The sequence below is a fragment of the Rhinolophus sinicus genome, linkage group LG07, assembly GCF_036562045.2.
Source record: "Rhinolophus sinicus isolate RSC01 linkage group LG07, ASM3656204v1, whole genome shotgun sequence".
In the NCBI taxonomy this organism is placed as follows: Eukaryota; Metazoa; Chordata; class Mammalia; order Chiroptera; family Rhinolophidae; genus Rhinolophus; species Rhinolophus sinicus.
Window position 1 is genome coordinate 28,016,484 of NC_133757.1, and position 27,221 is coordinate 28,043,704.

Below are 27,221 nucleotides of genomic sequence, written 5' to 3' on the forward strand. Positions count from 1 at the left end.
TGCAGCTACTCTTGGGCAACCTGCTTTTTCTGCACAGCCATATGTTTCTGAGATTCATTCATGCTCATGAGTGTAGGAGAATGAGTCAGCTTATTAACCACACAAGTAACTAGGAAAGCTACAGGCTCTCCCAAAGTACAATCCAGAGCCAAGGGAGGGAGGGCCACTTAGGCAGGTTTGAAACACAGTGAAGTCAGAAAAATAAAATTGTTTCCTGATTTCACCTCACTAAAGCCCAGCTCGCCCTACAACTGGTTGCTTAAAAGCTGGTGAGAATCCTTTTTTTTTGGTCATGAAAAGGAGGTATAAATAAACAAAGAGAATAAATGAATGAGACATGGCTCTCATTATTTAATCATTCTTCTTTCCATGAGTAACGGAATAGTCATGATACATTTGGGGCCAAAAGACAAACCTCAGCAAAGATCAATGATTTTTTGTTAGATTGAGAATTGGCACTATTTTCAAACTTTTATTTCTTTTTATGATTATAAAGGCACTAGCTCCTCATTGTAGAAAACCTGGAAAATACCAAAAAGACAGAATATCCATCCATAGCTCTACCATCCACAGACAACATTAGCTATATTTCCTTCCAGTATTTATTCTATTTGTGTCTATCTGGTATAAATATTTTATAAATTTTGTTGCATAAATATTGCTGAGGTTATTAAGTATAGACAGATTTGTTCCCACATAGTTTTTACGCATTGTGTGTTACATATTTCCCAATGATATTAAAAATTTTTCATAAACAACATTTTTGATGGCCAAATAATATTCCATTGTGTGGATATATCATGTTATTTCCTGTATTTTTCTATTATTGTTCATTTGGGTTATTTTAAATTGACACCACGATTAAGTAAATACCATTATAGTAAATCTTCATAGTTCTAATTATCTCCTTAAAACAGCTGAGAATTGATTTTGAGGAAGCAAAATGTACAATGTCTACAGAAAACCAGTCATTTAACAACAAGGTTACTCCCCTTTTCCATCTAATTGCTTAAAAAAACCCAAAACCTTTAGTTATCTTGATGTAGTTAAATTACTTATAATCTAAATATTTTCAAGCCTGAAAGTACATCATGAGCTCTGCCTCCACAATCATTCTATTAGAAGAATATCTAGCAACTTATCTCCTGTATATATTTTTCTAGCCAGAGTTACTGAACCTGGTACTTTTACTCTTTTTTCTTTTTTGTAAAAATCAGTTTAGTTTTAAGCCAAATATAAGAGCATGAAACTAGGTGGCAGTTGGTCTGGGGTGTAAGACAAAACAGACAGGAATTAGTAGTGAGGTTTAGCTTGGTTTGAGGTTATTCCTTTAAGAGAGAATCACCTGACTTTATACGGCCTTTTTGGATTTTGAATTCAAACTAAGTTGGGTCTGAAAATCACATTCACCCAAGGCCAGTATGGGTCATGCTGAGACCATTCCTGTATGAAGAGAATCTCTAATAGATGGTTTGTGGCTGCCAGCCTCCAAAATGGCCTCCAGTGATACACACTTCCGGGTGCAGGGTAGTCCCCCCAACAATGAAACAGTGCTGGTCTTATGTGACAAGTACAATATGACAGAAGGGACAGTGTGTGACTGCTGAGGCTAGGACATAAAAGGCACTGCAGCTTCTGCCTTGCTTTCTTGGATCACTGACTCTGGAGGGAGCCAGTCGCCATGTTGTGAGGACAGTGATGTCCAGAAGAGAGAAAGCGAGGTCCCAGCCCACAGCCAGCACCAACTTGCCAGTCAGCAGGGAAAGATAAGCATCAGTGAAATAGAACTATTTTGTCATAATCATTCTTTTTTTTAAAAGTAATACAGGCTTTTTATTTTTTTAAATAGAAAAATCTATCACAAAGAGAACCAAATCATCGGGATATACATTTGTATAACATTTGAAATACCAATGACATGATCATTTGAGTTTATTCTTAGTTAAGAAAGTTCAAGAGGACAAAAAAATTTCCAAATCTGAGAAATTCTCCTCTCCCAACCCTAAATCCCTATGTAGGGACCTGGGGAATCAAAGAAGAATCCCAATAACGTTATGAAGCAAGATCTATTTATAGTGAGGCCCCTCATCAGGAAGGTGAATCTCAGACAACAATAACAATTCTCTTTATGGAACCTTCCTATATGCCAGACACATCTGCTAAACACTTCATATTATTTCACCAAATCCTATGTAAAGAGTAGGTGCTTTTTATTATTACCCCATTTTACAGATGAAGAAACTGAGTTTCAATGAGGTTAGGTAACTTGCCCAGATCACAGAGCTATTGCATGGGGGTGCTAGGATTTGTTTCCGTTATTCTGACTCCACAACTCACGTAATTCCTCACACCACACTGCCTCCCACAAGAGTGAGGGCAGTTACTTTATGCCACGTACCTGAGGCTGAAAGGGAATAAGGCGGGAGACTTTATTGACAGAATGGTGATCTTATTATTAGCTTGATGGAGAAGGCATGAGAGCAGGATATCACAGAGGTTAAGGGCATGGGCTCTGAAGTCAAGGCTACCTGCATTCACATCCCAGGCATGCCAGGTGACCTTGGGTGAACGACTTAATTTCTCCTAACCAATTGCCTGGTTTGGGTAAAGGTGCCATTCCATTGGTCAGGGAAACTGCCCAGATAACCGTATTCCCACGGCACATACCTGAGGCCGGCCAAGAACTCCATGACAGTGTTATAGTTTCCCATGTTCCAGCAGCATTTGGCCACATGCACCAAGTACGAGAAGACTTCCCGCTTCTCCTCCATGGAGCCCGCCGTGAGGATCAGCCACGTCACCCAGGAGCTCACCTGGAAAATGCAGAGAGAGGCATTCACTGAAACTATGTCCTGGAAGCCTGATAAATATTTTTTCACAAGCAAACTGGTTTTCTTTTTTAAAGATCAGTTTAGTATTAGGAAATGAAGGACCCAGACGAGAGATGAAGATGACACTAGCTCCATCATGGCTTTGCTATGGGATTCTGGGAAAGTTGCTTAACCTCTCTGTGTTCATTTTTATCTGTGAAATAAGGAGGCCGAAAGGTAATTCATAAAATCCCTCTTGATCTATAACATTCCATGAGTTAATTTCTCCTAAATAAAGCTTAAAAAATAAAGCCTAAAGATGATGTTGATTTAAATACATTTTGACTGATGGACAGTAAGATTAAATGCAATCAGTGCACTTAGCTCATAAATGAGACACTTATCAAATAGTAAAATACATGTCAAATAAAAAATACACATTTTTGAACTCTCTCTTACAAACGCATTATTGATTATGCTTCTCAAATGACAAAAACAATAGAGAAGAACAAATACTTGTACAGTACTTAGCATGTGTCAAGAACTGTTCTAAGCACTTTACACATGTTAACTCATTTATTTCTCACAACAATCCCAATGATAGTAAGGGACTGTCATTATCCTCATTTTATGGAGGAGAAAACTGAGGGACAAAGGGCCTAAAAGACCTGCGCAAGGTCCCCAACCAAGAAATGACAAAGCCAGAATGTGAACTTAGGTGTGTGCCCTAGAGGTGGCACTATTAACCACTCACTAAAGGCCTAATGTGTATACATGTGCTTTTGTGTCCCCCAGCTCTGGGCTTCAATTTATTTTAATGTGACTTGCTTTTTCCACTACACAGACTGAAGTATCATACTTACTAATAATCCAGTATGAAGATTCCTCTTAATGATTTGCAGCCTCAAAAACCTCTGCGTAATGTCTAAGATTATTTTGTTGCTCCCTATACTTTGGAGCTTGAATACTTATGTTCACTTAAGTTACTTTCTCCATCCTGGCTAATGTCTGTGGTGATAAGCTCAGTGGTTAACAAATCAAAGCGTAGGTCTTAATCGCACACGGCCCATTAGCTGCACTTGGTTCAGCAACAGCGCTGAAACTTGGGGAGCAACTCACTTCCCTGGCTGGAGTGAGAGTGGGGCCTGAGTGAACACAGAGTTCACGGTGACCCATGACAACTGCAGGATCAAAGATTTCAACGTCCATAGCATACTGCCGGAAAACGACAGGAATGCATGGCATTTAGTGCTGGCAGCAACCACAGAGGGCAGTCCAACCCCATTTTCCAGATCAGGAATCTATGGCTCATGGGAGCAGTGACATTCTGAGGTCACAATTCTTGTTGCTGTCAAAACTAGAACTCCCAGTCCAGTGTTTCTTCATCTGATGAAGGGTGACAGTTTCTTTCAACTTGGCATTGGTTAGGTCCTTCTCACTAAAAGCTAAATATTGGAGGATAGCTGGAATAAAAAAAGATACCAAGAAAAGTACCAAAAAATGGTTAAAGAAATGAAAAAAGACTGAGGCTGAACACCCCTTTCTTCTCCTTACACAGGAACAAACAGAAAACAGGAGCAATGGGTAGTTTCGGTGATAAAACACAGTTCTGCTCGGGTACCAGTCAGGAGTACTGCAGCCATAGTCTGCCTCTTCCCTTCTGAAATCGGCTGAAACCAAAACGTGGTGGGCCACTGGCCCACGGGGCTCCGAGCGCGCACCTCTGCTCTCTGCTCGCCTGGGACTTCTCTGGGACCTCGTACAACACCAGGAGAACAGATCTGGAATCAGACCCCAGGACGAGCCCTGGTCCACATCATCCTGCAAGGAAATCAGAGCCTCTTGGGGACCATTTGCTCCAATCTCCTGGGACTGCTTGGAGCACACAAGATCCTTCTGGGATTTGTAGAGCCAACCCTCTCCTGCAGCTATAAGCAAGCCCTTGCTCATGGTCTCCAGGCCTTGTCCCTTCAGCTGGTTACCCAGTTAAAAGTCACCTTCGTGAAACCCTGGCTCTCTAGAGCAAGAAATTATTTTGCCAATAGAGACTGAGTGTCAGTGGTGCTTCTGTCCAATTCTTCCTTTAGTGTGACTGGCTTTTCACGAGCCCTATCCTGCTGTGGGAAATCACCAGCAAGCACTTAGAATCCTAAAATCATTGACTCTTTGATCTAAAAATTCAAACCCTTGTCCTTACACATAAAAATGAAATCCTGGAAAGTTTAAATGGTTCTTCAAAGACACCCAATGCATGAGTTTTTGAGATCTCTGGCTATATCGTTCTGTGGCTTTAACTCTTCTGTTGTTGTTGTTGGAACTGATGGCAAATCAGTGTCTCTGGAAAGTCATGGCTCTTTCCAGCTATGCTGGTACCACACAGCGACTTCTTAGGCCAGTGGCCTCAAAGGGTTAACAAATTTTCTCCTGGAGAAGCCTGCTTCACAGAGCAGGCGCAGACCACCACGTGGCTTGTGACTCAATCCTGATCTCATATCCAGATTTATTTCCTATCAGTCAAATCATTTTCCATATACTTTCCCACAATGCTAGGAAAAAAATAGCGATACCATATTTCACATGGAAACCTAATTTAAACCAACTGTTCCATCGTCGACTGTGAGTCCCTAGGGCCTGGTTGTTGAGATTATGTAAGCACTGTTATCATAAACACCCTCCCTCCACCCCCAGCATCTGCTTACAGATTTCAGGGACAAGTCTTATTGCGGCCTAATGTATTCATAACTTCACAAGGCATTAGTTGAGAATGTCATCATTAATTATGAAAAACAAATGACACAAAAAGGAAATAAAGATTATGGAGACGACTGCAAAATGTTGCCCAAAGCATAAACGGTGGTCACGTTTACTAAGTGGAAAATCTGATGTGTTGCCAATCCAGAAAGATTTCCAGGACATAAATCACACAGAAAAATACAAAACTCGTGGACATACGAAGGACTACGACTCAAGCATAGAGAGCATCCCTAGAGGGGAAGGAGTTAAATGTGGCAGGTTATTCTGCCTTATTTCAATGGTCTGCCCCCCCCCACCCCCAATCCCCCCCCCCCCCCCCCCCCGGGCCAATTCGGCCAATTCTGCATAAGTCCTCCCAGTGGCTCCGTGCTGACTCTGACGACCCTGACCCCTTGGTACATGCCTACAACCCCTCCACTGTTGCTCCTCTCCAGATGTTTATCTTCTTCCTTCTCTTGTCTTTCTCAGTACTCTTAGGCCTTGCCAAGCTGAACAGCTTGCGCTCTCTTCTCACATCAAATACCTTATTGACATCACACAGCTCATTTTGGAAGGAATGTTCTTGTTCTATTCAAAATGACCTTCCCCTGGACCACCACGTCCTTTGTAAAGCCGAATCCTTACCTTGGTCCAGCAGCCCCCCCTATCCGTTCTCCAGTCTCACCCTGGCACTCCCCCATGTCCTGCTTTTAGGGAGGTGACCAGGGCTTTTTCCCATCTCAGGGATCTTGTACTGGTTGTTGCTTCTACGAGAAGCACCCCACACCCACACCCACACCCACACACTGCTGATTTGCCTAACAAACACCTATTTATCCTGGAGGCAGGAATGTCCCCAGAGCCTGCAGTCAGGATCTTGCCACGAGCCCCCCCATGTTAGAAGGCCCACATTGGCTCATCTAGCTGGGCCCCTCTCAATAGAATGAGAAGCCTGTGGGGTGGAGGGAATATACCTGCCCACTGGCTGTGCACCAACTTTCAGGTTATTCGCCCCTGTCGATTCAGGGCAGCTGAATGTCCTGTCCAAACAGCCCAAGCCCACCTCTGGGCCTGCAAGGGCCTTTCCCTGGATGCGTCCTCCTGAGGGTAGGTGGTAACTCCAGGCCTGAAAGCTGTCCAAGGGGCTGTGTGTGTGTGTGTGTGTGTGTGTGTGCGTGTGGAGTTTGAATGTGAGGCCTGAGGTATACACACACAGGCATAGGAGCTAGGATAGAAAGAGAAGGTGGATAAGCCACAGGCTGGGGCTTCCTTTATACTTTGTCCTTTGTGCTTCATCCCAGGTTTTTTTTGTGTGTTTTTTTTTAATGAAAGTATCACGTTCCCGAGGAGGCCTGCTCTGACCTCCCACCTGGGCTGGGTCCACGTGCTATGCACGATGTGGTGCCCCCATGTCTCCTTGACGCCCAGCTCCCTGCACAGGCAGCACTGTGTTCCCCAAAAGGCAGACATCAGGTCTGCCATGCTCACCAGAAGCAGTGCCCACTATGGAGCTGTTTAATGAGAGTTTAATGAGAGTCGACAAATAAGTGGATGTGACCTCTTCTACGAAGGCTTTTCTGATGACCTAGCACTTCACATTCAACTTCCTGTTTCTCTCTGACTGAACGTTGGACCTGGAGTCCAAACTTACGTCTGTACTTGGTTTCTCACCACTGTGTGGATTTCTATCTGGTTTATTTTTGTTATATTTGTGTGCCTGACTCTTTCACATGGGCCTGTTCTGTGTCCCTTACCAGACCTTAAGTCCTCAAGGACAGAGACCATCTTTCCCACATCTCTAGTGTGGGGATGCCGGTGCCTCTGACTGATCGGCGGGCCACCCGGAGTCCCAGGAGGCCGTGGGCAGAGAGGATTCTCAGCCTCCGAGTGGTCACGGATTATATTTGGGAAAAGGCCTGAACACTTCCTACTGCTGTTCCCAGGTCCAGAAAAAGGAGACAAATGACTTTCTGCCAAAAAGATTTTTTTGAAAACACAGAAGTTTTCATAGAAAGATGATCTTTTGTAATGGGTATCTGGTTACCTTAACTGCAAAGGCTGGGCTCAAATGGTAGACTCTAAAGAAGACATGAAAGTCTACACAAAATTACTCTCAAGTCGTTCATGCGCATTACACACACACACACACACACACACACACACACCTGCCTTCCATTGAGCTTTGCTGAAACAACCCCTCACATGCCTGCCACAGACTGACAGACACCGCCCCCCCCCCCCTGCCCTGGCCTCACACATGCACACATTTGCCTAGGCAGCACTCTTCCAAATGTGTGGCACTGCATCAGAATCTCTGCTGGTGGTGGCAGGTGTCTATTCAAATGCAGATTCCAAGTTGTCATCCACACTTGGAAACCAGAGTCTCTAAGAGCAGGGCCCATGAGTCTGCATTTTTAGAGAACTCCCTGGTGGTTATTATGCATACTTAGGTGGAGAAGTGTCAGGGGTTCTGCATGCCTTTGTGCACCCTTGAGTCTTAAGTCAGAGCTCAAGCATCATTTCTGTGTAATACTGTACATCTCCGTCTCTGTAATTGTACCTGAGGCAGGGCCGTAACCTGTTTGGAACTAGGAAGGAGAAGCCCGGGGAGGCGGTATCGCATGGCAGTGAGAACTCGGGCACTGGAGGTGAGTGGATCTGCATTCCACTCCCAGTTCCACTGTTTCCTTGTGTGGGTCCCTGACGCAAGCCACCTAACCTGTCAGCCTCAACCCCCTTTTCAGTAGAATGGGCACCAGGATCGTTATTGTGAGAGGGAAACTGAAGATTGTATGTAAAGCTCTCAACGTGATGCTTGGTGTGTAGTTAAGGACTCAATACATGTTTACTGCTGTTCCTGCTGCTACTACTGTTGCCACCTGAGTTGTAGGGAAGCTGAATTCTAGGAAACAAAACACGGAAATCCAGAAGAAAGGAACCTTTAAGTCCCACTTCCTAACTGCAAGGAAGGAAGCAGTCCAAGGCTGGACCAGGAGGAATCTGTGACGGCCCTGAGAGGGTTTGTGCCCTGAGCACGAGCCTTTGCTAACAGAAGAGTAACTCACGCATTTCTTCTTCTCTGGAGGCTTCCCTGAGTCTTCATTAGGAATAAAATAGCCTCCCTTTTTCCCTATTTAAATCACTCATCCCATACAAACATATACGTGTGTATAAGTATTTATATGTATGTGTATATAGGTATGTTTCTGGTACCCCGTCCTGGACCAGCTCCCTCAACTATAAGCTCCTTAATGGCAGAGGCCATAACTTACTCATGCTGGTGTCCCAGGACTCAGGACGCAGTGGTTAGCAAGACACACATGCCCAGGCATCTTCCTTGACATGAAGTGGGTACAGAAGAACCTCTTGAACTCTTCGTCCAGTTTGGCATGGTTCCACCCATCACTCTTTGTTTGGGACAGACAGAGAGGGGAAAAGGGAGACACCGAAGGCAGCTTCTATAGAAGCTCTAAACACCTCTTGGATTATACTCTGCCAGTTCCCCTCAAATTGTATCATAATTGCCCACAGAACAAACTCTAAACCTCTTTTTTTGGTCTTCACGCCTGGCACTATCTGATCTACATTTACCTCTCCAGCACTAATTTGCAGTGTTGCCTACCACTCATCTGTCTGACAATCCAATCCTGCTATATTTCGTATCATATTCTCTTCTCTACCTATTCCTACCGCTATGGTATTACTCAATCTATTTCCTTGTGTTGTGAATACATAGGGGATTTTGTTTGCTTATTTGTTTTGCTTTGGCTGTCCAACATTTCTAAGTCGAGTTACCTTTCTCGATTTTAATCTATGCAGATTACATGGGGCAGCTCCACCCTTGCCTTCTCAGTGATTAGTTCAGAGACGGGTATATGACCCAAGCCAGGCCAACCAGGGCCCTCCTTGAGCCTTTTTCTGAAACTTCAGGAAAAGAGACAGAATCTTTCGTCGGAATCATAAACTGTAAAGATATGGCCCTGGAGCTACCAACAGCTGTCTTTTGCCATGATATCAGGAGAGCCGGCCTGAGAATGAAGTCAACCCAAAAGAAAGATGAAGATGGATTTCTGAGGACATGGGTCAGATTCCTAAACCCAGCCATACCTGAAACGCTGTGAAGATTCTATATACATAAACCAAAAAATTCCCTTATTTTGTCTGAGCATGGTTGAGTTGCATTGCAAAAACCCAAAAAACAAAAATCAAAAACAAAGCCTTGAGAAATATATCTGATGACCCTCCTTCACCTGAGGAGTACTTATTGAGTATCTACTATGTACCTGCCCCATGCTGGACACTAGTAAACGGGACAGACATGGTATCGGCCCTTGAGGAGCTTGGAGCCTCATGGGGGAAGATAACACAAGCAAATACATAATTAAGTATTATGATTAAGTTCAAGGCCAACTTTACCCATTTATATGCTACCATCTTTGGAAGTTCGGTCTTTCCACCACTTCTTGATTCTGGTTGCCCTCCCAAAGCAAATTATTTATATTTCTATAATACTTGTTCTTTCCACAAACAGCGATTGCATACCTGTGAATTTGCTGGGTACTATGGGGTCAAGAGGGATTGGAGCAAGTATAGGAAAGGGAGATGGCATGTTCTGCCTTGCGATGAAGTCACTTGTATGTATGGCCACTTTTTCTAAATTGTCAACTCCTTAAGGATAGAGACCATATTATTCTGGCCATCTTTCTAGTGTTTGCACATTGTCTTTCCTGTAGTTTGCTAAAGACAGTTGTTTATTCTCCACTTCTTCAACTAAAATTTCTCTAAATACTCAGAAATTAGGTTCTAAATTCACTAGAATTATTTACTGTTTTTTAAAAAATAATTTTTCTTTATTTTGGTTCCACTTAACCAACTGTTAGTGTCATAAGTTACATGTAAATATTCTCAAGATGTGAACTCTAGAAGCTTTGATAAGTCCTCAGTTCCACATGACTTACTTTAATCTGCCTTTTTGTATAAAGGTTAAATTTATTAAAAGCTTTAAAAGATTTTGCTGTTCCACTCTTTGTGACACCACTACACTTTTAAAAAATTGAGGTCTAATTGACATATAACATTGTTTCAGGTAAACAACATAATGCTTCTATATTTGTATATATTGCAAAATGATCACTACAATTCACTACAATAAGTCTAGTTAACATCCATCACCTTACATAGTTACAACTTTTTTTCTTACGATGAGGACTTTTAAGATCTATTTGCTCAGCAATTTTCAAATATGCAGTATATAGTCACCATGCTGTACATTACATTCCCATGACTAATTCATTTTATAACTAGAAGTTTGTATTCCCCCCGCCTCATCCTTCTGGCAACCACGAATCTGTTCTCTGTATCTACGAGCTTGGGTTTTTGTTGTTCTTGCTGTTTTTAAATTCCACATACAAGTGAGATCATACAGTTGTCTTTCTCTGACTTATTTCACTTAATATAATGCCCTCAAGGTCCATCTATATTGTCACAAATGGCAAGATTTCATTCTTTTTTATGGCTATTTACTGTTTTAAAATCAACTAGGGGAAATATTTTGACTAAGACATGCAAATGCTAGTCTTTCTAGTGAAACGAACTCTGGAGAATTGCCAATAGCTATGCAGGATGTGCTATCTTCTCTCTTCACCATACTCAAGTGAATGGATCACTTATTCTGAAGCCAACTATTAAATGCTGTTCAAGAGTAAGCCTCATTTCATGTATATTCTCCCCTTTTGTAAAAGTAACTTATTGGCAGTCCTAGAATAGGGTCTTTCTTATTAATATTCCATCCCATTTTAACAATGCGATTAAAACCCATGGCTAGCAATTTACATAAGAAGTCTTGATGTGAGTTGTTAGCTCCAAACTATCCTGATCCTATTAGAGCAGGGTCATTTATGAATCAATTTCATTTTCTTTTTGCATGATTTTAATAATAATCCTGACAATAAGAACAGCTTCTATGTATTGGGCATGTACTGGTGAGAGGGACACTGCTTACTCCATGTAATCCTGTCAGCCCTACACACCTATAAATACTGTACCCATTTACAGATGAGGAGGCTGAGGTTCAGAGTGGCTATGCTTGCCCAAGGTCGTACAACCTGTAAACTAGGAATGAGCCAAATCAAAAGCCTGTGGTTTTAAACTACCATGCTTTACTACTTTCCATTTTCTCTTATGAGTGTTAGACCAAATAGTGACTTCGTTATAGATTTCAGCCTGATCTACTGAACAAAGAAATGCTTTACTGAGCAAAGGCTATGGGGAGCTCCGCTTGAAGATCTGAGGAGCTGTCATATCCCCTTTAGGAACAGAATGTTAGCATTCTGAGGAGTCACAGAGAATGTGCTGTAGGTACAACACTCCTGTTCTGTCACCTGTCTACAATTCCAAGTTTTCTATGATACAAAGAATGGGATGGGGTCCTCCTGAGTTAAAGAGTCTGGGAGTAGAAGAAGTGTGTGGAAGAAGGCCTGGGAGAGAGTCCATCCCTGCAGCTCACCCACGGAGACAGGTGTCCCAGGCTCAAGAGAGTTAGGAGATGCTCCCCAAAAACCTGCTTCCCAAGCTGCTGCCACCACTGCAGCAGCCCACCCGCTTTCTCTGGTCCCTGCAGTCTCTTCACTCCAACTAAGTTGTAGGACCTGCAGCAGATATATGCTCATTGAACAAATCTTTACTGAACGCCCACCCTCAAGAAGCTCACACCCCACTGGACACTGCTTTGGCCCCTGGGGCATGCGAAAGCACGGCAAACACCGCCCCTGCCCTCCCAAGAAATGGCAGCTTCTGTACCGCCCAGCACGACTGCTTCCTTCCCGTCCCAGCTGAGATCTGGCTCCCACGGAGGCTCTCCTTTACTTCTTCTCACTGGGGATCTCAACTGGGCAGTGCCAATGGGCACTGAGAGTCTGACTCTGTTATAGGCTGTGTTTGTCCTTTTCTGACATCAGTGAAATAATAATGCTATCAAATGCTCTCATCGAATCTACTTAAATCGGCTTTAAGTACTTAACATGTATTCATTTAATATTACAAAAACTCAATTAGGTATATGTCATTATCACTCCATTTTATAGATGAAATGGAAGCACAGAGAGGTTTAGTTACTTGTTCGGGGTCACACAGCTAGCAAGCTATGGAGGTGGGATCCCAACCCAGGCAGCCCAGTCCCAGAGCCCACGCTCATAATATTGTCCTCTGCTGGCATGAGTCAGTTCTCGAACGCTGGCATTTCTTGGGCCTCTGTCCTTGGACTTTCTTGGGTCCTTCTTATGCTACCTCTTCTCCCTAAGTAATTTACTTCACTTCCCTGGTTTTATACACTTCTTTGCTGCTGTCTCTGAATAGCTATCGCTTGTCCTGTATATCCAGGAATTAACGACATTTCCACCCGGAGGTCCCAAAGGCTCCGTCAGCCCACCCTGGCCCCAGTCCTTCACTTTCCCTTCACCTTCCATTCCCACATTCAGTGGCTGCCAAGTAGCCCAGATGTCACATCCACTGAGAACCCTCACATCGTTAATTAGTTTTCTGCGCTTACATAACTATCACTGTACTGTGACTACTTTCCCCCTGGTCCTTGACACTGGACTTCAAGCTCCTTGAAAGCAGGCATTGTTTTACGCACCTGTTTCCCAGCACAGGGTCCAGCACGAACGGTAGGTGCTTACTAACTTCTGGTTTTGAATCATGCATAGAACACAGCAGCCACTGCAGCCAACTCCCTATTGGTGCCGCCATTCTCAGAAGAGGATCCGGGCACCTGAGTGCCCAGGGCATCTGGGGGCTGCAGTGGGAAAACTGAGGCTGATAGTCCCGTCCTGTAATCACCTGTCACCTTGCCCTTTACCCACGAGGCTCAAGAGGCCAGTGCTGGGAAAGGATAACAGAGCCATGACACAAAAGACCTATTGGTGATTTGACCCATGACTGGAAGATTCCATTTTCCCTGAGATTATTGGGCATCAAAGAGGGAAGGGAGTGGCGGCCTTCTCATCTGCTCTGGAACGAACAGGGCCCATTCTGAGGTGTCCTGACTGATGGACAGGAAATGACCTCCCTGGTTATGGAAGTCCCCCGGATGGGGAAGTCACTGGCAGCGGCCATACTGCTTGGGACAGGGGAAGAGTAAAGGTTGTCTTCCGGGGCCACTGAGCAGGTCCAGGAGTTTCTGAGGCATATTGTGAATAACCCTGGACCCAAGGGCAGGTGGATGCCTGTCACAGCAAAGTCAAAGTGAGCCCAGGAAGCCACTATGTCACTTGTAGGGGCCAATGACAAATGCTTGCTGATTGCAATGCGGACGGTGAGCAGGTAACAGGAGACTAACAACAAAACCGATGTTGATCAAGCAGGAAGGAGAGAATAGGAAGGAATAAAATGGTTTGCATTTATTGTCACATATTCCTCTGAAGACAAATCTGTGTGAAGAAGCAAAGGATAATGGCATCCCACCAAGATAATTACCTCCTGGCCCTGTTGGACACTGGTAGATGTAAGATATCATTAAGAAGAAGATAATTAAATCTGCTGTCTGTGCAGTACATTGTATAGGGGTGAATGAAACATGCTAGGGAATAAATCTGATGAAAACCAGAATTCTGTCTCTTCTACTTCCTTGTTCCAATGAGAAGGGGGTGGGGGAGAGGAGAAAGAACACAGCATTTAGAGCCAAAGAAGTGCAGGTTCATTTCTTGGCACTGTTGTTTTTCTTTTCTTTTTTTTTACTATTTATATGAACTTGAGCAAGTTTCTTACCATCCCTGAGACTCAATTATTCACTCATAAAATGGGAATAATAAATATTCTGTATCATAACGGGTGTGGTGACTAATAAAAGAGAGAATTCAGGGCTTGGAGCAGAGTTCATACTCAGTAAATGTCAGCTAATATTGATAATTAAAAAATAACAATAAGCAGCTCCTTCTTCAAGAGGTAGTCTTTGTAGAAATAATGTTGGCCGTTTCATTACAGTGCCAGCTTCTTTTCTCTGTTTAGCAGAGAGGGACTTCCCAAGGACTCAACCCTCAGAAAGAATGAGTCTTCGTTTCTTTTCAAGATGCCAGACAGGAGAGGCAGAGGGAAGGTGGAGAAGGAACAAGGAAAAAATTCAGAAAAAAACATATCAATAGAAAGTCTAAGGAAAGTTGGCAGGAAGTGCTGGGAAAGAAGAGACGAAGGATCAGGGCGAGGGCTGTCTGAGGGAGTTGGGGCACATGGATATGGTTTGTTGGGAGGGGAAGTGCTTGGAAAAATAGCAGTGAGTCACAAATAGGTTCTACCAGGGCAGTCGCCCACGGCACCCAGAGCCCTTTGTCCAGGAAACATCAGGTCCACCAGACGGCGATCACATTTGATTCAGAGTGGGATTAAACAACAGGATGTGACAGTGGCCATTTCAACATCTTTTTCACTCTGTGAAAAGGAGGTCATCTTTTCTAGGGAAAGAATAGATCCAAATTTCGAATAATAACCAACAGAGCTGTACGTGTAAGGCGAACATTCTAGGAGGATAAAATTCCTCGGTGTGCCTCACCAACTACCTAATCTATAAAAATAATGAGTGTCCTGTGATGACATCATGTAACTGCCCTGGTGGGGCAAAGCAGAGAACTTGAAACTGACAGCTGAGAGCATGGAAGTTCAATTCGGGAACTCTAACAACTGCCCAGTGGACTGGCTCCAGCACTTCCAAGCCTCATTACTTGACACTTCATTTGTCTTGTTTGCTGACTGGCATATTTATTCATGTGTTCCTATCCCTCTGCAGCTTTAGATTTTGAAATCTGGGCTGGCAGACACTTGATCTGCCACTTTGAATTATTCCCATGTGTTCTACGTACAGTAGGTGCTCAATAAATATCCCAGCAGCTGTAGACCCAGGTAGTTAGGTCAGCAACGTTTTGTGATCATGTTTCCCAAACTGTGTCTGGGTCATGTTCTACCAGATGTTAAGTATTTTGTGAAAAAAGTGTCCGGGGCCATATTAGTTTGGGAAATGCTGGGGTAAATTGAGAGTTCTTCATTGGCAGGATTTCTTGGAGCTTTAGATATGCTAATGCACATGGTAAATCTCCAAGAAGGAGCTCATATTCAGAATTTCCCAAATTCTTTTGATCATGTGATTCCCCCACCCCCAAAAGAACACTAACATTTAGAAAGACTTCAGAATATTGGCACTGGTCTCTCCAAGCTCCTTTAGCCCAAAGCAGACATAGCCAGAGGCTCGTCTCTACTGGCAATTCTGGACCCTGTTCCCTGCACCTGCCTAACGTAGTAACACATCCCTTCATCTCTAGAAACTGTATGGTATGAGTGGACTTTGGGGGGTAGGAATTGTCAGAAATAGCAGCATATGGATTTATGACTGGTGTCATACATTCAGCATCAATATATCTTTGGAGGAATTCTAAAACCAAGACACAAGGAAGATTTTTTTTATAATCCAAAATGAGGAGATTAAGGCATGTGCATAACTATTATTTCAGAGCCAGAGCCCTGAAGGAAGGAGGGAAGGAAGGAGCTATTTCATGAGGAAATAGCTGAGCATACCATCTTTTAGCCAGGTGGTTCCACTACATAATGGGACAACTAATAAGTCAAAGGTCTTTAAAGGTTATTGGGCCCATTTCGCTTATTCTACAGATGAAGAAACCCAAGAACCGGAGAGGTTAGGTGACTTGCTCAAGGTCACCCAGCTAATCAGTAGCAGTGCCAGGGCCAGACCACAGGGCCTCTGACCTCAGGACATCCTATAGTCACAACCTACTGGGCTTCTATGATCTCTGTGAAGAGGATTTGATGCACCGCTACCCCTCTCTCCTGTCCATGGGTCCTCAGGGGCAGGCTCACCATGGTGAACAAGTGGCCCTGTCAGGCAGGAGCTAACCCAGTCTGATGGTGAGGAGGAGTAGAGCTGGGAGCTGCAGGAATTGCTAAAGACACTAACTCAGGGTCCTGGTTGGGCAAAACCCAAGGAACAAAAGGGAAAAGGGTCAGAGCAATGAAAACGAGAATGCCCAGGGCGGGGTCTGCCACGTCACAGCTCGCAAAGGACAGCAGACTTGCCTGCAGAGTTTCAGATCTGCCCAGGCTTGAATTTCTCCTCCAGCTTCAGTCAGAGAGGAGACTCCAGCTATGACCTGCAGACTGGGCTACAGAAGGGAAAGGACCCCAGAGAATGAAGATTTGGGGCAAATTTCTGGAAGGGAGGCAGAAAGGAGAACAGGAAAGAAATAACAAGAGTTGGTGCGCTTGCTATTTATCTTCCTTAGGGATGGCAGGAGAGGTCAAAGGAGGAAGCAAGAAACCTCCTCTGCTTCCAGGATGAGAGGGGTCCAGCAGGAAGAGCCCTCCTGGAAAAATTCCTGCCAAGATCTGTTTCTGGAAAGACAGAGAGGCTGATCATCAGTGGCAACAGCGGGTTTGGGCTGGGGACCCTGAATCACAGCTCCATGGGCACAAACCCAAGGATAGGAGCTGCAGAAATTCAAAACTTTGGAGGTGGGGAGGCAGACCTTCAGAAGAGGGGATTTATTTTGGAGATGGGGACCGTGGAGCTGACAGGACTTGCGGCGTGGTGTTGCTGAATGGGCTGAAGTTAAAGCCTGCTCGGTTCCTTCAGGAGAGACAGTTAAAGAAGTTTGAGAGACGCTGACAGCTTTTGAGGATGTGTTGACAGTTCCTGAAAAAGTGACAGACCTGTTTGGGGTCGGGGGGTGTGGAGATTATTTAGATTGCATAGAACTGTGGCAAAAGGGGGTAGAGGCCAAATACAAGCCTTGCTTCTCCTGTAGAGAGGATAAGTTTTCACTCTAGAGGGGGAAAACCATGTTTGATATCTGGCGCAAGAAAGCTTTTTAGAGAAATATTTACTTGGAAAGTACTTAGGGTGTAGATGACAGAGACTTAAAAGTTAAAAAACCATTCAAGTATTAGAAAGCAACCCAACTCGTACCCAAAAAACCCCCAACGCAAACCAAAACAAATATGATCATGGTTTGGGGATGTTGACTGGACAAATATTCTTTCCTAGTAGATGCCGTGTGTGTGGGGGGGCAGTCTATGTTTCAAATCACAGGTGCTGGATTCAGCCCCAGCTCTAACATTCACTAACTGAGTGATAGTGGGCCAATTACTTAGTTCCTTTCTTATTCTTTCAATTTAAAGCAGGCCTATAAGCAACACCTTCCTTACAGAATTGTAGGATTAAAGGAAATAAGGTGAACGTGCTTTATACACTTATAAGAACAATAGAAAGGTTAGCCAATTAGACTAATATTAATGGGCACATATTCAGTGATTTCCAGATATGGCATTTAGTTTTCTGAGGCACTTATATTGAATGTGGTATTTCTTTGAACTTAGAAATTGCAATGTTTTATTAAAGCTTTATGTTTCCGTCACCGATCCGCTATACAGCCTCCGCCTGGCCTCTGCTCCGTGGTGGGACCAGAGAGCATTCTGCCCGAGGCCCACATATAGAATAAGCCAACATTATACCCAGACTCATTCTTCAAATTCTATATTTTTATATCTTTCCTGTGGCAAGGGAGGAATTACTAAAGAAAGATGCTTTTTATGTCCATGAGGTACTACAGATAAATTAACAGATGCTAACAAGAGCAAAAGCAAAAGTTTGCCAAGAGCTGATGAGAGTTGAGTGTATAACATACAACAAAGAATATCTGAAAACTAGATATTTTCATCTAAGTTTGACAAAGATATTTCTTCCTATTTTCTCCTAATTTTCTAAGTACTGGAAAACACAGTCAAAAACTTAAATGTTTTAGTCGAATATTTTTCTAAAGCCAAATTGGTATGCACACTTTTTTCCTTTTAATTCTAAATGAATAGACTATAGCCCCCTATCAAATATATCTAACACCTGTAGCTTATAAACTCAGGCCCAGGTTTTCTAAAAATGCTGAGCATGTTTTAATATTTTAATGATAAAAACCAGATGTCTTGTTTTACACGGCCTGCAAGAAAACATACAACCTTACAAAGAACACTCACCATTTTAAATCTGATTAAACTGTATGCCAAACAAGACTGGAAAGAGTAGGGTGTTTGTACAAATGATCTTTTAAAAAGCATTTTTCAAATCCACTTAAATGTTCTGGAAAACTCCTGAATATTTATTTACATTCCATCCTTGCATTGGAGTATTAGTTTGGTGCTCGAGTAGGAGTTGTGATGATGAGGTTGATGGTTCAATCTGTGTTTCCAGGCCCATGTGGAAGGAACTCCGCTTCGATCACTGATATGTATGACAATACCATCTAGAACCGGTGGTTCCTAAATGTGGCTTGGTATCAGAACCACCCGTGAGACTTTCTCAAAAATACCCAATTGCAGACGTCATCATTGAACGTCTAATTCAGCAGATTTGGGGAGGGAAGTAGGAATCTGCCTTTCTACAAAGTTCTCCTAAAGTGATTCTAATAGAGCCTGGGAACCATTTGATCTAAGGCCCTGGGCATTTTTTTTTGTTTGCTTAAATGTGCATAGGAATCATTAGGGATTTTGTTAAAATGCAGCTTCTGATTCATTAGGTCTGGTGTGTGAGTGAAGGTGGAAGATTCTGCATTTCCAACAAGTTCTCAGATGCTGCTGCTGATCCAGGGACCCACACATTGCATTTCTTTTCTTTTTTGTTGTTTCTTTGTCTGCCACTTAATTTCATTGTATACATATTTCCCCACCCATCCGACATTATTACTATTATTATATACAGTCAATATTCACTTCAATTCACCAATATATGAGGTCTGACACTTAAGTTTGCGAACTCATCCTAGAAAAACTGCTACATGCCTCATTGCTGAATATCACTACAGTCACCTTCAAAGTAGTCCCCTTGGGAAGCTGTGCACTGACACCAGTGCCTAGTCTACCCTTCAAAGCAATTGTGGAACTCTTTTACTGGAATGGCCATCAGAGCTGTTGTCGTATTACCCTTGATGTCCTGAATGTCATCAAAATGTCTTCCTTTCAATATTTCCTTTATCTTCAAGTAATGAAAGAAGTCACTGGGGGACAGATCAGGTGAGCAGGGAGGATGTTCCAATACAGTTATTTGTTTACTTGCTAAAAACTCCCTCACAGACAGCGCCGTGTGAGCTGGTGCATTGTTGCGATGCAAGAGCTCCTTCGGGACCATTTTTGCACACACCTTTCTCATGCCAAGATTTTCAGGTAAGATTTTCCTAATTGTTTCTCTATCGATGTTTACTTGGTCTGCTGTGCTTCTCACAGTCAGCCAATGATTTGACGCACAATTCAATGAATTTTGGCAATGTTTCTGTCAGTTCTGCTCGTTACTAGCTGCCCTGACCTCTCTTCATCACTGACGCGTTCTCTCCCCTCAGAAAACATTCAATCCATTTGTACACTGCCGACTTCTTCAGAAGCTTGCATTGCATAGGACTGGCCCATTGATGCCACAAATGCCAGCTGTTCACAGGAGACACAGGCTGGCCTAGATCCCTGTCTTTTAACTTATCCTCAAATCATTTCAGTATGGCATTGAGGGGAATGAGATATAAGCGCCCCACTCCCCACAGCTGCAAGTAGAAAGAGACATATACATATCTACATGTTGACAAAAAAACCCTGAGAAACAACTATCTTTCCATGGTGGAAGGGTAAAGAGTACCCAACAGAATAAATAGCATAGAGCAATGACAATGCATCAACCATAGCTACACATATCAACATGGATTAATTTCAAAAGCAAGGTTGAGTGAAAGCACAGGTCAGAAAAGAATACATACTATTTGATCCAATCCCTCCAATGATTTCCCATATTATTCTGGGTAAAATTGAAAGCCCTTACAATGGCCTACAAAACTATACCATCTGATGACCTCACTTGTACTGTTCTTTCCTCCACGCTAGCCACACTGACCTTACTGTTCCTTCTGCCTGGACTGCTCTTCCTTCAGATATCCAGATGGCTCCCTCCCTCAACCCTGTCCTGTCTTTACTCAGGGACGAGTGTCTCAGCGAGGACTTCCCTTACCACCCTACTGAAGGTTCTAATAGTCATCCCTCCCCAATACCCCCCCATCCCTCTTCCTGGCCTTATTTTTCTCCCTAGCGCTTATCATGCCATACGTTTTACTTACTTATCTTAACATCTGTCTCCACCTAACTAGAATGTAATCCCTGTGGGTAGAAATTTTTTGTCCATTTTTCCACTGCAGCATTGCTAGAGCCTAGAACAGTGCCTGGCCCATAGTAGGCACTCAAGCAATATTTCTGGGTGAATGACTGAATTAAAAAAATGAATGATATTCCAAGAAAAATCAAGAAGCAAACAAAAGTGCTGGCTGACTGATGACAGGAGGAAGAACTCATTTCCAATTCAATTATGTTGGACCAGAAGAGTCATTTTTGGCAGCCTGCCTCTGACATAATTCTAGTTGATGGATGAACCCATTTAGGAATCCATTTAGGAAACTGGGGGATGCATTTTGGGGCTGCTCATCATGGAAAGGGCATTAGGATGCTGCCTGACTCACAACACAGTATTTTAAAGAAGCCACAGTACATTTGTTTCCTGGTTGAGATGGCCAGCTGTCAGCTTCGCCTGCAGACTTCTGCTGGCAGTCTCTTCCTCTCTTCCATGCTCTATTATTTAGTCACTCAACAAACATTTGTGGAGCAATGTCCAAGTGACAGGATTGCACTAGGGTTTCATGGGCATAACTTTATTCTTTCTGTTAAACAGACCTTTTCAAATTTATATGCATGCAACTGTATTTCATCTTCATTCTCTCCCGCCCCCTGCCCTGACATGCCCTGCTTTCCTTTCCCTTCCTTTCCCCTTCCCTTCCCTTCCCTTCCCTTCCCTTCCCTTCCCTTCCCTTCCCTTCCCTTCCCTTCCCTTCCCTACCCCTCTCTTTCTCTCCCCCTCACCAGGTCCTGGTTTAATCTTTATTATTTTAAGCAATGCATGTTTGTTGTAAAAAGAAAATCCAACAATATAGCATTCTGTATGGTACAAAAGGAAATTCCCTCCCTTCTTCCTTCACTATGGGTCACCATAATAATAAAATTTATTGGTGCTCTCTGCTGATAGATAATTGAGATTCCCCTGGGGACCAGAATGGTGGTGAAAGGGAAGAGAACTTTCACAAACCTGAATCACTTTTGTATATAAAAGGACTTGCCAGGAATCTCTATTTTCAGCTGTCTGTAGCATGTCACACTTGTCAAAAACTTGGCTGAGGCAACTGGTATTCGAGAAAGACATCCCACAGGTCATACCAGACATTCATTCCTTAGATTTCTAGGCTTTATCCCTGTGTCAAGTAAGACGGCCAGGGAGCAGCACACCTGGGCCAGATTATTTTAGCTCTCCACTTGCATACCTTCAGAGAGCTATGCTTTTTAATTACGTCCTTTTATTGAGGGTCAATATAAAATATGGCCAGTGGGAGACTGTTTCTGCAAATGTTTTGGTCCTCAAAACTGCTCTTGAAGAGTATCCATTTTCAATAGGACACGTACAAAAATTCCTCCCAAAGTTTACCTTGGATTTTCTGATGATCTGGTACGCTGCTGCTTCTTGGCCTTCTCCTGCTCCTTCGTCTTCTTTTCCTTCATCTCCATACTCCTTCTTTTTCAGAGAATGAGGACAGTATAACTCATCGTCTCTCTCTTTCTGCCTGGGCTACCAGGAAGTGCGGACCAACTTTGGAATCAACGGCATCAGTTTCTTTTTGCCCAGGTATTCTTTCTTGCATCATTCTAGACTTGCTTGAATGACTTTAGACTTTTTACTCCACTGTTTTCAAAAACTTCTTGAGATTTCTTTTTTTTTTTTTTTTTTTTTTTTTGCAGGGCGGAGGAGACATACTGTGTTTACCCGAAAATAAGACCTAGCCGGACAATCAGCTCTAATGCATCTTTTGAAGCAAAAATTAATATAAGACCCGGTATTATATATTATATTATATTACATTATATTATATTATACCTGGTCTTATATTAGAGTAAAATAAGACCGAGTCTTATATTAATTTTTGCTCCAAAAGATGCATTAGAGCTGATTACCCGGCAAGGTCTTATTTTTGGGGAAACAGGATAGTAACACATTAACGAACAGTCCAATGCTGACATTTTACAATTTACCAGTAAGGAAAATAAGGGCCAGAGACGTTGTCTTTACTAAGAGCCACAAACAGCTGGTAGGCAGAAGCTTTCAGGGGGACCCCAGCGGGTGACCACCCTTTGTACTACCCTATATTGTTTCAGATTAAAGACTAATATTTCTCCTGCCTTCACATGTTGTAGATACTTGCTCAGGTTGATTTCCTTTGCGTTCTGCTTTTGTGGGGAGAAGCCAAGGGCGTGGTCTATCTGATCCTCCCCCCAACTCATCACCATCAATGCACAGGTTGACAGGGTCTAGGAGGGAGGGGGAGGTATCTTCTCACATCCTTTCATTTCTGCTAATGGAGGCCCAGCTCCAGCAACCTACCAAAGCCACCTGGGACTTCAGACATAAAAAGGAAGATCTATACGAAATATGTTTAGGAATCGAGGTGTTTCTGAGCTTTATATTTTTGTCGTGGAGTGTGGGGCCACCACAAGGGAGGACACAAGCAGTTACATGCAAGCTGAAGAACTCTGCATTTTGAAGTTTAAAATATGGTCGTTTCTACTCCTAAAGCAAGTGTGATTGATTGGATTTAAAATAATTCCCACCTATTGATATGAAGTAAAAACATTAATATGAAGTAAAAAATTCCTATTTGTACTTTCATGTTTTCTTGTATGGAAAAATATGGCAAGTCTAAAGATGGGCCCAAGAGTGCTAAGCTAGACAGATATTCAGGGCAGACAGACAGCTGTCCATAAGTGCTATGGAGCAGGGGGTTACAAGTCGGGGGGAGCAGAGAGTGTGACGGAGCCGTGATCTTCCTAGAGTACCATTACGTGTGGCACCCCGCTCTCCCACGTACCAGCTGGGGGAACGCCAGCATGTTTTCTCAGTTCTTTGAGCTTCAGGGTTCCCATTGGTAAAATGGAAACAGGAGCTGTACCCTAAGGCTGTGCACTGGCTTTGATAAGGCTGCATGTATGGAGCACACAGTGTAGTGCTAAGTTCCCAGCTAACTGTGGTGTTACCATGACTGAGACAGGTCAGAGCAACCATCGCAGCCAGTCAGTGACAACTTTCCTTAACCAACTAGGCAAGAATCATCAAGAAAAACCTGAGAGGAACAGCAGTCATGGAAGGTACTGAAGAGGCACTGGGGACATTTAGCTGAGGACACACTTGACTGCCTGGGGATGGAGGTAGCTGCAGAGATGACAGTTTCAGACTGCAATTACGATGAGCCAGACTTACGTGAGAATAAATCAAGTCAATGAATAAACTCCATACCTGGTAATTGTCTAACTCTGCCAGACTTACAGAGCTTGTAGCCGAGGGGCCAAGGTTTCTTCACATTGTCATCAAGTCATAAGTGGCCAGCTGAACATAAAATGGGTCCAAGTGCCCCTGGAGAGATCACAGTCCTAAAACTGGAGCCTGAGGAGAAGAAACCCTCACACACTGAGAGGTTGGCAGCCATGACGCTTGAGGGTTGGGGTCAGGGAGCATCAGTTTCTTTGGGGGTGGGGAGTGGTGGTGAAGTTCTGGGCTCAGTTTCATCACAGATAGTGATTTGGATCTGAATGTAATAACATCTTGCCAGAAAATTTTTGTTTCTCACTAGAAAGTGAGCTTCCTTCTGAAGCTCACTAGAAAACAATGAAAGATTAAAATGCGACATACCCTTTAAAGGCAATACTATTATCGTAGGGAGGGGCAAAGGGTACTCATGCACAGGAAAAAAATTAAGCTGACAAAAGGAATATGGCAGTTTTGCCTTGGTAGCAAACATCTTGACTGACTGACCCAGATGGTCCAGATGTTTGCATGTGGACATATTCTACACGTTGTGGTCACCTTATACAAATGTTGGGTTCTGTAACACTGGTACGTTGACCTTATTTGTACGGTGGCTCTTATTTGTTCATTTGAAAAGCAAAACTAAACAACCTTTAAGAGAACAAACTAAAATCAAGTTGGATTTTGTTATTAACTTGGCAGATAGAGTGGCCTTTGATTTTGTGCCTGATATTCTGAATAATTGTCTGCTGGATTTTTTTTTTTAAACCAATTCCTTCTTAATACTTAAGTTTTAGAAAAGAAATGCTTTCCAAATATCTATAGTCATCTTTCTCTTTCAGTATCTCCATGAGCAACAATAAAACATCATAATAAATGTTTCATTTGAAGCTCACATAATTCATGTCATACAACCTTTGAAAGAACTTATCTTGTTTAAAACATTATCAAGATTAAATTGATATTCTCCAGAGAATCATTTTCAGTGGGACAAAGTGTTCTACATAAACAAATGAAATTTTAGGTCTTCCTATTACTTATTTTGTGAGGAGATAACCTTTCAAAAAAGTAAAGCTGGTATTTTAGAATATTTTTAGACTTACAGAAAAATAGCAAGGATAGTACAGAGAATTTCCATATACCCAGCACCTAATTTTCCCTTTTATTAATGTTTTAAGGTAGTATGGTACATTTGTCACAACTAATAAAACAATATTGATAATTATTAACTAAGTTCCATACTTTGCTCATTTCTTTCTCATTTTTACTGAGAAAGAAATGAGTGCAGTATGGAACTTAGTTAATAATAGGATGTCAATATTGTCCTGCTGCCCTCTCTCTATGTAGACTGCCTTGACTTCCCTGCATGGCCGCTTGAGGCATGCAGCGCCTCCTACAGGACCCGTGAGTAATAAACTTCTCCATTTCACTTTCCTTTGCTGCCTTTTGTTCAATCAGGGCTCACCATCTGACACTCTGGGCCTCTATTTGACGAAGATTAATTTAACACAGTCACAAGAGACTATAATCTAATACTATTGTATTTTGTTGCCCAAATTGTCCCAGCTTTGGCTCTTGTGCCTCTTTGACATTCCCCATCATTGTGGGTTTTCTGGACCATTTCTTTACATTTAGCACCATCAGATCCTTCAGGTTCATCTTGTGTATTTCCTGCCCCAGTCTTAGAATCAGCCATTTCTCCAAGATGCCATTTTATTGGAAAATGGTATTAGAAACCAAGATATGGGGGTTAGGTGTGCTTATAGCTCCTGGGGTGTCAGTTGTTTCCAGGCCCTTTCAGATGACGGAGCAAGGAAATATATGTGTGTACACTAACCGGTGAATATGTACATGTCTGTAAATATTTCTGCATGTGACCATCTGTCTAATATGTTAAACATCAGCTCATACTGATGTCAAGGAGAATACCTTTTGCTTGTTTGTTTCCTGTGCCTTTCTGTTTCTAACATGGAAAAAAGTAAATTTCAAATTTGAAAAAATAAGTTGAAATGATTACTTTTATTGCCAGTTTTCCTACTCCCACTGCAGTGGGGCATTTAACTGCTGCAGTCGCACTGAATGCGTTGCCCTGGGGACACTGCCTGGTTAGGCCTGCATCCACTTCTCCCACAGCACGTCATACTGTCTGTCCTACTGACTCCACTTCTGCTGACATCCATCACACAGGGTCATTTTTCTTTACAAAACTGACTCACACTTGATGATTTACATCTTGGTCATTTATCTGCTTCTGTGAAAAGTTCAAAAACTGGAGCCAAAACAAACTCCAAAATGCATCTCAGGCAAAACCTCTTGCTGCTTCACACTTGCTATAACTCACTCTTCCTGCCAAGATGTAGGGGGACGGGGGGAATGAAGCATTAGCTCGTGTGGGAAACAAATTTTACACATAAGTGGGCATCATCATCATCATCAGAGGCAGCAGTATTTCTTACTTGGGTATATAGCACTTTACAGTTTACAAAGCACTTCTGCTTATGCTGTTCACTTTTATTTCTATCGAACAATCTTGGGAGAGTAAAAAGGCAGGGATTGCTGTTCCATTTACAGATGAAAAAACTGAGGCTTGTGACAACAAGTGCTGGTGATGATGTGGAGCAATTGAAACTCTCACATATTGTTGGGAAGGCCAAATGATGCAGATACTTTGCACAATAGTTTAGTATTTACTCAAGAGAAATGAAAACCTGTAGTCACGTGTTTGAGAATGTTTTTAGTGACTTAATTCATAATCGCAAAAAAAAAAAGAAAAAAGAAAAAAGAAAATAACCCAAATGTCCTTCAACTGAGGAATGGATAAACAATCTGTGACGGATATACATACAGTGGAATAGTACTCAGAACAAATTATTGATATGTGCCATAACAATGAATTTCTAATACGTTATGCTAAATGAAAAAAAGCCAAGCTCGAAAGGTTATCTACTGTAAGATTCCATTTATATGACATTCTGGAAAAGACAAAAGGATAAAGAGAGCAATCAGACCAGTAATTCCCAGAGGTTTGCAGGAGGGGAGGAGATGGACTATAGGGGGGCAAAAGGAACTTTTGGAACAAAGGACATATTTTCTATTTTGATCGTGGTGGTATTAGATAACTGTATGCACTTGTCAAAACTCAAAATTGTACACCAAAGAGGGTGAATTCTACTTTATGTAAATTATACTTCAATTGAAAAAAAAAGGAAAGAAGATAAGTGAAAAAGAGGAGTGGAAAGGAGGTTTAAAGAAGCTGTTATGTA

The 27,221-nt window shown here is 42.6% G+C and overlaps 1 protein-coding gene across 5 annotated transcripts in view; it reads right to left on the reverse strand.

Annotated features, from left to right (window-relative positions):
* PLCE1 (phospholipase C epsilon 1) overlaps positions 1 to 27,221 on the reverse strand; it is a 290,018-nt gene that overhangs the window by 78,256 nt on the left and 184,541 nt on the right. For all 5 annotated transcript variants that reach the window (XM_019739811.2, XM_019739801.2, XM_019739784.2 and 2 more), the window contains one exon: positions 2,668 to 2,813. In XM_019739811.2, the coding sequence (XP_019595370.2) occupies positions 2,668 to 2,813 (146 nt within the window). The remainder of the gene's footprint in view (positions 1 to 2,667; positions 2,814 to 27,221) is intronic.